General features: G+C 33.9%; 1 protein-coding gene across 1 annotated transcript; it reads right to left on the bottom strand.

Moving 5' to 3' along the window:
* Window positions 1-591: 591 nt before the first annotated feature.
* LOC132560208 (KRR1 small subunit processome component homolog) lies at window positions 592-10,993 on the bottom strand. The gene is made up of 11 exons (XM_060224862.1): window positions 10,976-10,993; window positions 9,790-9,986; window positions 9,133-9,267; window positions 8,779-8,904; window positions 7,794-7,877; window positions 6,384-6,440; window positions 5,545-5,715; window positions 4,976-5,053; window positions 4,620-4,722; window positions 3,145-3,194; window positions 592-2,154 (listed from the first exon to the last, which is right to left on the bottom strand). Exons 1-11 carry the CDS (start codon window positions 10,989-10,991, stop codon window positions 2,140-2,142), a joined length of 1,032 nt encoding a protein of 343 aa, XP_060080845.1. The 5' UTR covers window positions 10,992-10,993; the 3' UTR covers window positions 592-2,139.
* Between the last annotated feature and the right edge of the window lie 4,181 nt (window positions 10,994-15,174).

The raw sequence follows: 15,174 nt of genomic DNA, 5'->3' as shown, positions 1-15,174 counted from the left end.
GGAGTATTGGAGAGCTTCTCCATCCGGTTTTAGGTATAGGAGAGCTACTCCGTCCAACCTGAAAGAATTCATTCTTCCTTTGTTCCAGGTGGCTGGAGTGGCTTCATCTGTCAAATGGTTGGTGTCTCTCCCCCAACCCACATCTCCAACAACTAAACCCAACCAATCCATCGCTCAGGATCTTGAGACAAGGCGGCTTTGTATTTTCATTGAGGTCGATGTGTGGAGATTTTCTATCCTAACATCCTCTCAGATATCTTTTACATTTATAAGTCACATTGTAATCTGTCGTTGTGTTATGTTATTTCATTTTCTATTCCTGTGGTTACAGTAGGTCATATACCATGGGTTTGTAACAGGAAGTAAAGAAATATTACATGGTGGTTAAAAAATCTTTGAGCAACCAAGGCCAGAAGTCCAAAAATTGTTACTTGACTATAATAATCTAGATTGTATAAACAATAAGCATAAGTGTGGGGTTCTTGGTGGAGGGAAAGACTGTTCCTTCTCTCTTTACTGCTCTTAAATATGAATATGTGATGCAAAGCATTGGAAAAGAAAGATAAAAAAACAGAGAAAGCAGAGAGTGAGCAACTTTCACATAATTTTAATGAAATGAAATGTCATTTATCTAACATAGTTTCAAAATTTGCTCTCAGTACACAATAACCTTAAACCACTAAATCATTCATACCTGAAGACACACCACAACCAAACATTGAACTCTCAGATTTCAAACTCTCCTGTCTCGGTGTGTGGACAAACCACAACCAAACATTGAACTCTCAGATTTCAAACTCTCCTGTCTTGGTGTGTGGACAAACCACAACCAAACATTGAACTCTCAGATTTCAAACTCTCCTGTCTCGGTGTGTGGACAAACCACAACCAAACATTGAACTCTCAGATTTCAAACTCTAATGTCTCAGTGTGTAGACAAACCACAACCAAACATTAAACTCACTCAGATTTCAAACTCTCCTGTCTCGGTGTGTGGACAAACCACAACCAAACATTAAACTCACTCAGATTTCAAACTCTCCTGTCTCGGTGTGTGGACAAACCACAACCAAACATTGAACTCTCAGATTTCAAACTCTAATGTCTCAGTGTGTAGACAAACCACAACCAAACATTAAACTCACTCAGATTTCAAACTCTCCTGTCTCGGTGTGTGGACAAACCACAACCAAACATTAAACTCACTCAGATTTCAAACTCTTATGTTTCAGTGTGTGGACAAACCACAACCAAACACTAAACTCACTCAGATTTTAAACTCTCCTGTCTCCGTGTGTGAACAAACCACAACCAAACACTAAACTCACTCAGATTTCAAACTCTCATGTCTCAGTGTGTAGACAAACCACAACCAAACATTAAACTTACTCAGATTTCAAACTCTCCGGTCTCAGTGTGTGGACAAACCACAACCAAACATTAAACTCACTCAGATTTCAAACTCTCATGTCTGGGTGTGTGAACAAACCACAACCAAACACTAAACTCACTCCGATTTCAAATTCTCATGTGTCGGTGTGTGGATGAACTACAACCAAACATTTAATTCAGCTACTCACCCATAACTCAAACTTTCATGTTGTCCAGTTAGACCAACATAAAGCTTACATCCAATACACTCTCTGTGAACTACAATTCACAGACTTTCTCTTACAAAAGAAAATCAACACCTATTAAATATGACCTTTTGCGATAGACCATCTTACTCCTATTATGTTATAGATCTGCAAACAGGAGATTCAAAATACTCTAAGATCTTAAAATATTCTTCATTTTCTTTGCTTTTATCAATTTTCTCACAAAATTCACAAACCTCACAAAATTTGGTTTTTGAATTTGTACCGATACAGAAGAACAACATGTTATGATTAATTCGCGATACACGAGTCTATGTCAAGGCAAGCTTTAAAATAGCATCACATCTCTAGGTCACCACCAACTTCATGGATACCAACTCCAGATCAAATGCTGTCATGGAGAGTCCAAACACGGCCACAGACAGTCCAAATACGCCTAAGGATGTTCTAATGACAGCCATAAAAATTTCAAATACAGCAAATGATGGCATTTGTCAAGCTGTACTTTAATCTAGCTCAGATGGTGTTTTGTTCTACTGTGTCATACTTTCTTCTTCTGAAATGGGAGAAAAATAATCTATGATGACATCATCAGAAGTAAATATTATACATCATAATAAAAGTCTATACTGGGATTAAACGCAATAAGAAAACGTCATAATTTTCCCATGCAAACTCCTGATGTAACAATCAATATTTGCTGATAAGAGGAGATAACTCTGTAAGCTTTGTTGTTAAATACATGTAATTATGAGTTTCATAAATCCAAATCTAAGATTGTACAAAAGACACAAAAGTGAAAAGCACCTTTTAATGAAATTTTAGAGTTAGAAGAAGTAGAGCCAAACCTAAGATGTATTTAAATTCCTGTCTTGTGAAGTTGATATTCTGACTTTCTGATTTTGGTTCGACTCTCAGGATTTTAGAGTTGAATCACTGACTCTTGACATTTTGGTCTAATAAATACCCTGGTCAATATCTATGTCTTTAAAACTGAAAGGTATTTGGCCATGAAACATATTGAGATTTAACAATTATGAAATACCTATAGATTTGACCCACAATTCTTCACTCAAAGAGACATTTTCCATACCCTCAATTCCTTAAGTATTTTTTCTTCAGAGAAATGAAATAGAAATTGGTGCCAATTTTTCAGTTACTTGTTGTATACTTGCAGATGATATTTCATATTAAAGGAAGACATTTTGCCCATTTCTCTTAACCAGTGCATCTTTCCCTAATTAGGCACATGTCATAAATTCATGCACATAAATGGGGTAAGTACCAAATTTGTTGTGTCATTTTGCAGTCAATAAGATTGCCAGTCAAAAACAACAATACCCCAATGTGCAGCTTTTTACACAACATTAAGAAATAAAACCATTCCACATCTGAGTAATACAAGGCCTTTGGAATGTATAAGCGAAATGGAAACCCACGAAATTCAATTTTTCTTGAAATTCATTATGCAAATTTAGCTAACCAGATTGAAAGTGATAAGAAACTAAAACAAAAGTGTAATTCCTAATAAGACAATTTTACTTACTTGAGCTTTTTTGATTTTCTTCTTCAGAGATGTAATGTCAACTTCTGTACCTAAAAAGACAACATAGAAAATTTGTCGTTTACACAAAGCACATCCTCTAATTTTCAAATCTCTAAATGCTATGCCATTGTATACAGCCTGTATATAGGGCAGTTATCAAAACCAAGAGGCAAAGAAAATCAGAGACAAAACTAAATTTTGTCTTTTCTGCGGTTTAATGGTGGCACAACAACCAGGGTCATATGAGGACAGCATATACAAATTATTTCATTACTAGCTTATTAATTTGTTACTATAATAAGAATGACTGTTACAGTAGTGTTGGTGTTTGGGTAAAGGTCTTCTCTCTCCTTGACTTGTTCTATTTCTAGGCATGGATGAATGCCAGTGTTGTGGTGACATGAGGGGCAACATACATCTCCCTCGTTCATTGTTATAAAAGTATAATAATTATACATACAACACCTTAATTACACAACTCATGATTTGATAAGATTGATGAAAACAGTCAAAGACTGCTTTTTTTATCAAGCTTCAGAGAAGTTTCATAATTCAAGGACTTACTAAGTCTGCGCAAAAATCTCTTATGAAATTGAAATCTAAATATCAGATTTTGCTTTGATAGTGTAGAAAGCATTTGTGGCAATAGCTTTATATCAGACTGTAATAAAATCTTAGTTGGTGACATTTTCATCTCTCTTTCTTTCATGATGTGAAGATGAATATGATGTCTGGAAGTCATAATGACATGCTTGAAGCCATTGGATTCCAGAGTTTGTGTTGAGGTCATCCCTAAAGTCTTTTTAAGGTTAGAAATTAAGAGGGACCCCAATTCTATTCAAGAAGGCTGCTCAAGCCTTACAAGACCCCATTTAATCTGAAAAGCATTCCATTTAGAAAATACACAGCATAAGCTCTGCAAGGAATTATTGCATAGTCATAACAGTTTATATGTAATAGCCGTCTATCAAGTGAGATCAAAACCTTTTTCTCAATTTTACTCACTCCAGACTTTACAATTTTGTTAGCCCTAGGCATTTCCTGTCCAATGAAATTATCAGAGGGGGAATTTCAGGTATCAACACAGTATTCTGATATGAAAAGATGCAGTAACAATGGAATTAAAGAGAAAAGATGCCATCAAATATCAGAGGTACTTAGTAAAACTTAGTAATCTTGAATAAAGCATGTTTCATGGACTAAACACCCAGTTACCATAGACTGGATATAGGTAGGGATGACAAAATTTCCAAACGTTGAAACTTCTCATGAAATGGACTGTGGAAATGGCTAACTTGTAAGGCAGCTATTGGTGTTGTAACACAGATAACAGATTAGTTATGATGAACTACATCATGAAACTGTCAAAATTTCATCACAGCTCATATAATGATGTATCAAATAATAGAAACATATTTATAATCACACGAGACATGTTTTTTGATGAAGACATTTTGTTTTCTGGAATCAGGTACCTGTGGTTTTCTGTTTCTTGACCATTTGTGTTGTTTCTGTTGGAGGAATGAAGGCCTGAGCTCGCTTCTCCTTCTGTTTTGTCTCATTTTCTCTTTGTTTTTCCTGAAACACGTTTAAATATCCATTGTATAACAAAAATGTACTGCTATGTTAAGGAGCATTATCTATTGTTAACAATTTTTATACAGATACCGTTTAGTGCCTTGGTGACTCTTAAAAAAACATCACATATATAAATTAATTTTTTTTTTTCAGGCAGAATTACATATATGGGTCATGCTTCAAACTTTCAAGCAACAAGATATATCAACAGAACTAAAATAAACCCCCCTTTCCTTGAGAAGGCGGTACTTACTTTCTTCTCCTGCTGGGCCTTAGCCTTCTTCTGACTTGCCTGGAGGAAGTACTCCCCGCTCGCCAGCTCCTTGTCAATCTACAAAAGCAGAAGACAGCAATTAAACATAATACTTTCCTACTTATTCCAATGTTCGTTATGCAGCGGATTAAAAAAATAATAAAAATAATACTTGATTCCAGTCATTTATTTTCAGGTAGAATGAGGTTGATGGCATTCAAATTTGGAGAATTGTGACAGTATTCGATATAATTTCACATCTATGTTACCAAAATTTCTCAATTACTTTTTCAACAAAATATTTCTAAGATTTAAACCATATTGTAATTGAAGAATATAACATTTCCAATAATGAAATTTTCATCTGATTTCATTTTCTTGACATTAGAAAATTCATAAAGATAAATTGGGAGAATAAAATTGTATTTCAAATTGCCCTGTCAATGTGATAAATCATTCATATCTTGATATTGTGAGAAACACAGTTTAATTGCAAGATCAATATATTGAAAATTTTGTATATAGTTGTCTTATTTAGAAACAATAAAATAGGTTAATCTTTTATATACCTTGCTCTCCACTTGTGGAGGAGGGAATGGTGTGTAATCTTTCTTGATCCTCTTCTTTTTTGGTTGCTTTCTCTTGCTAATAGTTTTAGATTTAAATTTGGGTAAGAACCTGTCCCAGCTTTCCCCTTTCAACTTGGGATCTTTGGCTAATTCTTTTTTAATCATAAGTGTCTGTAAGAACAATATGTAAGAATACAGTTAGAAAATGTTAAATGTTGGGTCATAAATTTACTTAAATAATGTACGAAATCAAATGTCCACTGTTGAGTCATTACTTTTCAAGGGGGATAATTTTTTGGTAATTTTGCAGGTACTCAATCCACAAATCTTTATGTCCACATATTGTTTTAAATGGTACAGGTATAAGCAGATTTATTGAGCTATATCCACAAAATCAAATGTCCACGAAAAAGAATTATTTTGAAAAACCATGAAAATTGAACCTCACCAAAAAGTATGTTTTTCAGTATCTGGCACCATAAATAACAAGATCACCTGAAACCTGAACTTTTACAGATGTGGTCAGATGATACAACAGTTAATGACTTGCCTTACATCAAGACTACGTCAAGGGTTTTAATTCCCCAATCAGACGTAGACAACAATGAAATCACTGGCTAAGCCATTTGAGTTTTACCTTGGTATTCTAACTTGTGGTAACTTTTTTGAGTAAAATTCCTTTCAAGCTTTTAATTAATTCAGAATTCATTAATATAAGCAAGTATACCTTGATTAATTTATGTAAAATAAATCAATCTTATATTTCATGTACAAAATTCTGAGAACTTTCTACTGAACAAAAAATCCATCAAAGTATAAAATATGTGATATTAGCTTACTTTTATGTTGTATATTGGATGGATGTTTTTCATAGTGTCTTCAACAATTTTCCTAACCTGAAAAAGAAAGCGATGCAGAACATGAAACAACATGTATAAACACAATTAATTTCATTGCAGTGATATTATCAGCCAATCTGGTCACAGCAGCCTCATTAAATATCTGCACAATTTGCTGCTTATCAAAACCTAGACGAGGGATAAAGGTAAGAGGTGTATCCACCGAGTTTCATCAAAATCTGACCTGTCCTTCAAAAGATATCATGCGGAAAGCAGCATCCAAGAGTGATTAAAGAAATCAGCCAATCAAGTCACTGCAGCCTTATCAAGTATGCGTGAAATTCACTGTTAATCAAACTTAGGCAAGGAATTAAGGTAACAAGTGTCCAAACCAAGTACCATAAAAATTCAACCAATCTTTCAAAAGAGATGCAGAAAGCAGCATCTGGATGGAGGGAAACCATCAGAATAACCCCTGCCAACTTTGTTGGGCAGGTATAAAAAGGAAATCCTTATCTGTGATCAACAATCTGGATATGTTAATTTTTGTGTGTCATATATGATAATGCATGTGGAAAATTACTGTAACCTGTAAACTAAAATGGCTCCCTGCCTGAGTTGATGCGATTAATGTTACTTATTTCGTAATTCTGAATTAACTTAGAGTTATCAAATAACACACCCATAAAAAAACTGATACTGAAAAACCGGATTTTACTGACTGTGTCACAACCATCACTGCCATTTCTGCTTGCCATCATGTGTTTGTGATAAAAAAGAATTAAAGAAGTGGTAAAGCTGGACATTGGAAATCAACTGTGAATATTGAGATAGCACAGAAACCTAACTAGACGTGTATAAAAAATGTAAAATCAATAGAAAAATTAATGTTTTATGGAAATTTCCCTTTAACAATGACGCCACATTTTCTTTTTTATAAAAATGTTTGAGAAATCTTTGTATCAAAACTTCTGGAACACTTAATCAATTCATCATTTGATTCATTTTTTTCCTCTGTGATGGTCACTTTCACTATTTCATAGAACCAAGCCATAAACAATGTCTTATAAACAGAAAAATTGTTTCATTACCTTTGACATTATAGACATACACAAACATATCTACCTGACATACATATCTACATTTTTGCAGGTAAAAATTAAAAAAATACCTTTCACAGAAGAGAGAGACATATCATAAGCATATACTGAGTGATAAAATTTTGTTATGTACTAAATTTCTCCAGCAATAAAACAAATGTCTGGTAATTAATAGGCTATTCAAATATATTATACAACTGTTTGGCCTACCTTCTGACGTTAAGCACAAACTAATGTTTTATCCCCTTCTCTTGGCTTAGTGCAAAATAATCATTGTACAGAAGTTTAAGAAGCTTCCACAAAGACTTACTTCTCTGAGTCCTTTGTAGGGTCCCAGGGCAGAGACTGTGTTTCCCTGTACCATCACATAGCATCCAGTTAGTAATTCTATAGCCTGCAAGTAATAAATCCATCTTTGATCAATAGCTGCCTTTTAAGTTATCCATTTCCAATGTTTGTTTGGTAAGTTTCAACCTTCATAAATTTTGTTAGCCCTGCCTACTTCTGGTCATATAGTTTCAGCATATTCTATACACACGTCTTAAAATAATAATTCTTAGATATTAAAGGTATAACATACAGTTATGACTGTATCTCTTTTGATAGTTGATGGCATTTTTTCTCTTTGTTTCCATTGTTACAGCATCTGTTCACATAAGAATACTGTGTTGATACTTGAATTTTCCCCATTGCTAATTTTCAATGGACAGGAAATGCCTGGGTCTAACAAAATTGTAAAGTCACATGACTGAGATGACTGAAAGTCAAGAAAATTTACGTTCCTTTTTTTTTTTAAACTTGAAATGCAGCTATACACTATTGTTTTCAAAGGCACATCTCACCTTTAATTACATTATCTATTTATTTTCACCTTTAATTACATTATCTATTTATTTTCACCTTTAATTACATTATCTATTTATTTTCGCCTTTAATTACATTATCTATTTATTTTCGCCTTTAATTACATCATCTATTCATTTTCACCTTTAATTACATCATCTATTTATTTTCACCTTTAATTACATTATCTATTTATTTTCACCTTTTATTACATCATCTATTTATTTTCGCCTTTAATTACATCATCTATTTATTTTCGCCTTTAATTACATTATCTATTTATTTTCACCTTTTATTACATCATCTATTTATTTTCGCCTTTAATTACATTATCTATTTATTTTACAACAAAGATTAGACTATATATATATATAATGTTTGATATGTTTGTTGTCCTATCTTAATCATTCCAGGACTTTAAACTAACAAACATATATACAAACATTACAAACCTTGAGTGTGGAACCATCTGGACCTATGAGTCGATGTCTTCGTTTGACAAATCTTTCCTTATTTCTCACCAGAGACCCAATTTTTATGATGTCACAGGCAACATCGTCTTCTGTGATTCGTATGGCCTGAAATGAGAATTGTATAACAATATGTTTGAATTCCTTTGTAATTTTCGGGTGCTTTCAAAGAATCGAATAGAAATTTTGAGAAATGATAAAGGGACAGAGAGCTGCACAGATGAGTTACATGATTGGACAAGTGAATGAAAAGATGGAAGACATACACTGTATATTGTGCTGATTGTAGAGTTAAGAACACAAAAGGCAAACCTTCTTTTTTATCTATGTTTTCACCTGTTCATATGGGACACTCCTGGCCAGTAGCTTAAGGAGATCGCGTGCTTTAACGATGATGTAGGGGTCCCACGTTTTTCTGGTAGTAGCTACTGTCATGCTGCCTTCTACCACATCGAGTTCTGCTTTAATGTGCTTAAAAAATGAACAATATAAAATAATTACAATGTTCACCATAGCAACATAAACATAGTGTCCAAAATAGAAATGTCCCCGCCCTCCAAAAAAAACCCAACAAAAAACAAAGAAAAAGCAAGTTTCAAAGATTTACATATATATAGATAGATATCCCTGCACCTCTGTCAGATAAGCAAGTGGTGCAGATGGTTGTCTGTTATTAATGTATGAACTACATTTTGAACCAATTAGCAGTGGTTGTCTTTAATGCAATTTGACCCTATTAACCTTGACCTACAGACATTGGTCTGGGGGCTTCATATTGCAAACCAAGGCCCTGGTGTAGAGTTTGATCCCATCTTGCACTGCGTTCAGTGATGAGCAACAGCTAGCCTACTGCAAGGAGACCCCACCTCAAAATGACTGTCTACTCAGCATCAAAATCTGATTTGGTGTGAACCTTAATGTCAGATTATGGAGAGGTTCATGTGATACAATGAATACCAAAATCATAGTTATTCTACAGCATGATATACTTACATATTCACCCAAGGTTTTCTTCACAAGTGGCCAGCATTCTCGGAGATATTTTTCTCTATATTTTGGGAATAAAGTTGCAAAGGAGGATTCAGCCAGAACTCCATGTGGGTTATCCTCTTTTGATATGCCTGGATCTTTCCATCCTTCGGGAACCTCTAGAAGGTCTTTTTCCACATTCTTCTTGCCCCATGTCTTTTCTAAAAGTGACATGATTTGTAAAAGTAAATAACAATAATAAAGATAACAATGTATTTTTGAATCATTTCCCAAATAGGTGTAGTCGTTCATTCTCACCACCTGTGAGATTTCTGGCATACTGTGTATTGCAGATTCATGAAGACAACATCTGTGTGATTTTATTGAAATAACTTTATTAATGACAAAGCAATAAAAAGCTTTAGACTGATGATCATGACATACGTAGGGACACCAAAAATGACATATTATAGCATGAGTACTTACTAACCACTAACACCCAGTCTGTTAGATGGGACTTAAAATGGTGTCCCATGTGAGAATATCCAACTCACATAATAGAGGTCCTACTGTGTAATGTTGATGAAGAGTAGGGGTATATGCGCTGACACAGAGGTCTGGTAATGATACAGGGTTTTCCATAATTTTGTTAGTAGTAGGCTGTGTAGTGAAAGTAGGAGGCCGGCCTGCCGTGTACGTGTAGTCGTGTACGGAACATTATTACGGAACTGGATTGGTGTAGACGGCCAAATGATCAAAGTAACCGATCAAATTGACCGGCGACTGGCTCTTATGGAAAATCCCGATGATATATCATGACTAGACAGGTTCACATAACAAGTATTATTAGGAGACTAGTTGGACTTAGAAAAATACAGTCTATGCTGTATACTTGTGGTCAGAATTAAGTTAGGACAATATCAGGCCATGGAGTCATCCTCTAAAACGTAGTATAAGGTTATCAAAACACCTGATTCCATCTCTATGCTGTAATATTATCATCACTGACCATAACGTTGTCTGTTGTTTACATACAGTAGATCAGTGCGTGGCATTCCTAACATGTGCTACAAGCGCATTTATAGGAAAATAACAATCGATAATCAGAGGTTTTGGTAACTGGCATTCTTACTTAGTTTACAGGAAATGTTGGATTATTTGGTATTTAATTAGTCTACATCTACTGATAAAGAATAATGATGTTCCTCACCCTTTTTATCGTCCATGCTGTTTGTCTGCAGTTAAAATGGCGGAAGTAGGTGGCGCATTGAAATCTTACTCGAACCTCTTATGACTTATTCATCCAACTATTCTTTTACGTTTATCGGAACACTTCAGCACTAGCCAATTTCTGCTCTCGTATACGGATGTAAACATCCGCAAGCACGTGGATCGATCGAACCAGTCAAAACCAGTACCTGCCTGGTAGAAAGCTGGTTTCGAATTGCCCAAGAACGTGCACGTGATGACAGTAGAATCGTCTGTTGATATCAACCATGCAGGTATGTATATTTATTTCAAATCACAATTACAAATACTTCGATTCGGAAATGTACATGAACTGTGCATATCTGAAGAGATCGACCATCCTTGATTTTAGATTAATGAAAGTAGCCAAGCACATCTTCTCAACTTTGAGTGGCCTCACATCTGTGTTTCTGTAGAGAAATAATTCATTTAAGCCTATAATATATTCTTTAAGTATATATAAGTATATATAATAATGAAGTAATAGCGACAGTACGCACGAACGAATTGAATATGAATTACATTACATACATTGAACATAAAACAAATACAAAGTTAAATATGTATAGCTCATTTGACACGGTGAATGTTGAGTGCATGTATTCTGTGCATCATATAGATTGGCACACATTCCCAACTGAACCCACGGTCCATTTATATATGTGTGTATGATAGTACTATAATATAAAACATGTACGTATGGACCACGGTTACATACATGTACTGTATATCGGACTTGAATTGGAAATTTGTGCCAAGTCCCAGTACTGTGCATGAAAACATTTAATTCTAAGGTTGTGGAAGAAATGTTCTGTGGGGAACAGTTTTTACATGTTGAGAAAAAAAAGCAATAAAAGTCAACAAGATCTTCCTTGTGTTGATAATACTTTGTAGAGGTCAGACAGGTAACTGCTATCTTTAGATGTTGTTGGGATGGTTGTGTTTTCTGTCTATGCAATCGACCTATTATCAATGTACTTAGTGACCCATAGCTCTGTACTACCATACTGTTTCATTGTCTGCTGAAAAATACATGTTCTTCATTAAATGATGATGATGATGATGATGATGCAATCTACATGCAGATATATGTAATTGTTGTATTTTCAGAATTGATGTTTTGAGGATAATAAAATGATGTTTTGTTTTCTGCTATAATTGATCTAGGATATTGTTATGGTAAACAGTGACGTATATATCACATCTCTGTGGTAAAGTAGGAAAAAGTGTGTGTATGTAACCCTTTTATAATTTGGTCTTATGAAATGTTATATTGTGAAACATCTTTGAATAATCAAAAAATAAAAACTAAAAAAAAGTAAATTGTTTACTGATTGTCTATATTTGCAGTCTTACTATAAAGTCAAAGTCATTACTTCGTATTCAAGTCAGGGAGTCATGGGCTTACTATAGGACAATGGAGTAACACTCAGTTTTCTTTTATTTCCCTGTTTATTATTTACATGTTATTTAAGATATGGCTCTTCGTTTCACATTTTTTCACTGACATCACTAGATATGAATTCTAGATTAGGAAATATGTGTGTAAATAAACACTATTAAAGAGACACATTTTAAAAAAAATGCAAGGATGTTTTTTACAATGTACATACATTGTATGTCAAGAGCATGTTCAGGTCACATGATAGATATTTCGTTCTCAAGGCTGTTGTCTGATCATGGTCACAAATAACCTTGATTTCCTCACCTTTAAATCTTATCAGTTGATAACATGTAGCCTTGATTTATACAAAGCTTTCAGTTACATTAATCTCTTTTAGAGTGAAAGGACAAAGTTGAAATTCATAGACCATGTTATGGAATTTACATGTATAGGGTTACAAATTTAATCAGTGTATTTACAATAATGCCAACTCATTTGATTTCATCAGATTAATCTGATATTAGCCATAGGATTCATCTGCTTGACCTCATATACTTCATGAATTAAAACGTATTTTAACAATTTTGAATTAATTTAAAGATCTAATTTGATTAAAATAATGTAAAAACATAACAAAAAACACCATCTAAATATATACAGATGTGATAACTATGCGACAGAATTGATTAAGTCTTTTCCCTTTATAAACCATGTCCCTATTTACCTTGATTTTGATTGGCTATGACTAGCTATTATATGACAAGAGGATGGCGATATATTACTCAAAAACATATGTTTTTAAATATGACTCATTTAAGTTGTGAATGATTTTAAGTCTGAAGAATTTATGCTATAAGAGAGAGTTGAGTGAGTGATAGGGAGTTGGCTTTTTTCAATTGTTTTGAGGTTGATGCAATGTAAAAATTTTGCATTTACAAAGAGTTTGTACATTTGTGTATCATGTATGACAGATTTCCGTCTGTTTGTTGAAGTTGTAGTGCTCATGCCGAGGAGGTCAAGTAGACATTCATAAAATTTCCTTTGTCAATTACAACTTAACGTCAATTACTGGTATATCCATGTACCACAGTGCATAGCTTTTAACCTTTGGACTGTCAGCAACAACATATAACTGAAAAAAATTATTTTAAGCTCACCTTGTCATATACTCTGAGGGCCAATGAAATTGTTATATCATCCTACGGGTTTGTGTTGCTGCCAATCATCCATCACCAATTAATTTTTTGTTGGAAAACTTCTTCTCATGAACCTCTCGACCAATTTTAACAAGTTTCACTTAAGTAGGTGTTTTTTATTCAGATTTGTGAATTCAGAGAAAATTAGCTGACTCCTGTTCAGCCAGGATCACTTGTTTAATAACTTTCATAGGAAAGATTAAAAAAAAAATTCTCAAATTAATTCTTCTTAAAAAACTGGAAGACATTCAGTCATATTTGAGCTGCTGAAATGTAAAATATACTCAAATTAAGTAATCATATATTTGTGATCTTTACATGTCTTAAAATGGTTTCTTTAAAAAAAATACTTAAATAAATTGGAAATTCAGTCTAGCAAAGAAAAAGATAAAAAGCAAAGATAATTGAAATTCAGTGTACATAGTGTAGCAATTTACAAACCTTTTTTTTGCATTGGAAAAAAATATTCTGATACACCACCTTGGAGCACTGAGCTAACACAATGACCTCAGGTTTATATGTTCTGATATCTTCACATTTAAAAGTCATCGTAAGGACAAGGTCTGGAACATTATCAGCTGATCATGACCATGACCTCACTTGACCTCTTATAAGTTTTCTAACCTGATAAGTGGTGTAATAGGAAAGGATTATCCTTTAGATGGTCCCTAGTCCGCTAACACTGACCATAATCATAGACTCGACCATTTTGAATCATTGCTCATTATGTTCTGATTTGTGGATTCACAAATACAAGCAAGCAAACTGGCTTCAGTTTTTGAGTCTGTGATTAGCCTATGGTTAGTTTTATCAGACTGACAGAGCTAGCTCAATGATCTAGAAGTGTGGTAGATTCCATAAGCTAACAAGTATTCTATTGATTAATACACTGTCTGCATGACACCAGTGATATTACTAGAATGAGAAGCGTGTGACTGGCTCTTCCCAAGGTCGATGTCCCATTATCTCCAAGAACTTATATAAGATGCAGAGGCGCTCGGCACAAATATGGCTCTTTCAATATAAGCTTGGTACTTTTAAATGAACCTCTTGGTTGAGAATGGGTGACAAATCCCTGTGATAATTCAGATAAATAGGTTGAGTGAGAGTATAATTTAGGACACTTTATATGAAATGTCTACACGTAGAAGCTCAAAGCATGTTCAGAGTGAGTATTTGATTGAGGGAATGATTATAAGATAGATATTATTGTTCTTTATCATATATGTTATGAATGCACATTGGTAAGTAATGTATACAGTGAAGTATGTTACTTATTTTGAGAAATCTGTTTGGGATGTATGTATACTTGGTGAAAGTATATGATGTAGATTTTGATTCCCCCACCCCCTTCAAAGACCTATGTTTTATCTTATGTGCATATGATTATATACATACATGGCTGTATTTTAGTGCCACTGGCTACATTTACAGTCTTCATGCATGCTGCAAGTTACAATTTCAGTATCATAATCAGGGGATTGGACTTGAAGATCTGGGTTTAAGTAGATTGAACTTCAAAATTAGCCTCTAGAATTGATATGATCTTTCAAAAATGAGACTTAAATTCAGACAGTTTAA

Source organism: Ylistrum balloti, unplaced genomic scaffold (genome assembly GCF_031769215.1).
Source record: "Ylistrum balloti isolate Yb309-2 unplaced genomic scaffold, AGI_CSIRO_Ybal_v1 Utg371032, whole genome shotgun sequence".
Classification (NCBI taxonomy): domain Eukaryota; kingdom Metazoa; phylum Mollusca; class Bivalvia; order Pectinida; family Pectinidae; genus Ylistrum; species Ylistrum balloti.
Note: the sequence above shows the minus strand (reverse complement) of the source record. Positions and strands in the feature narration are given on the sequence as shown.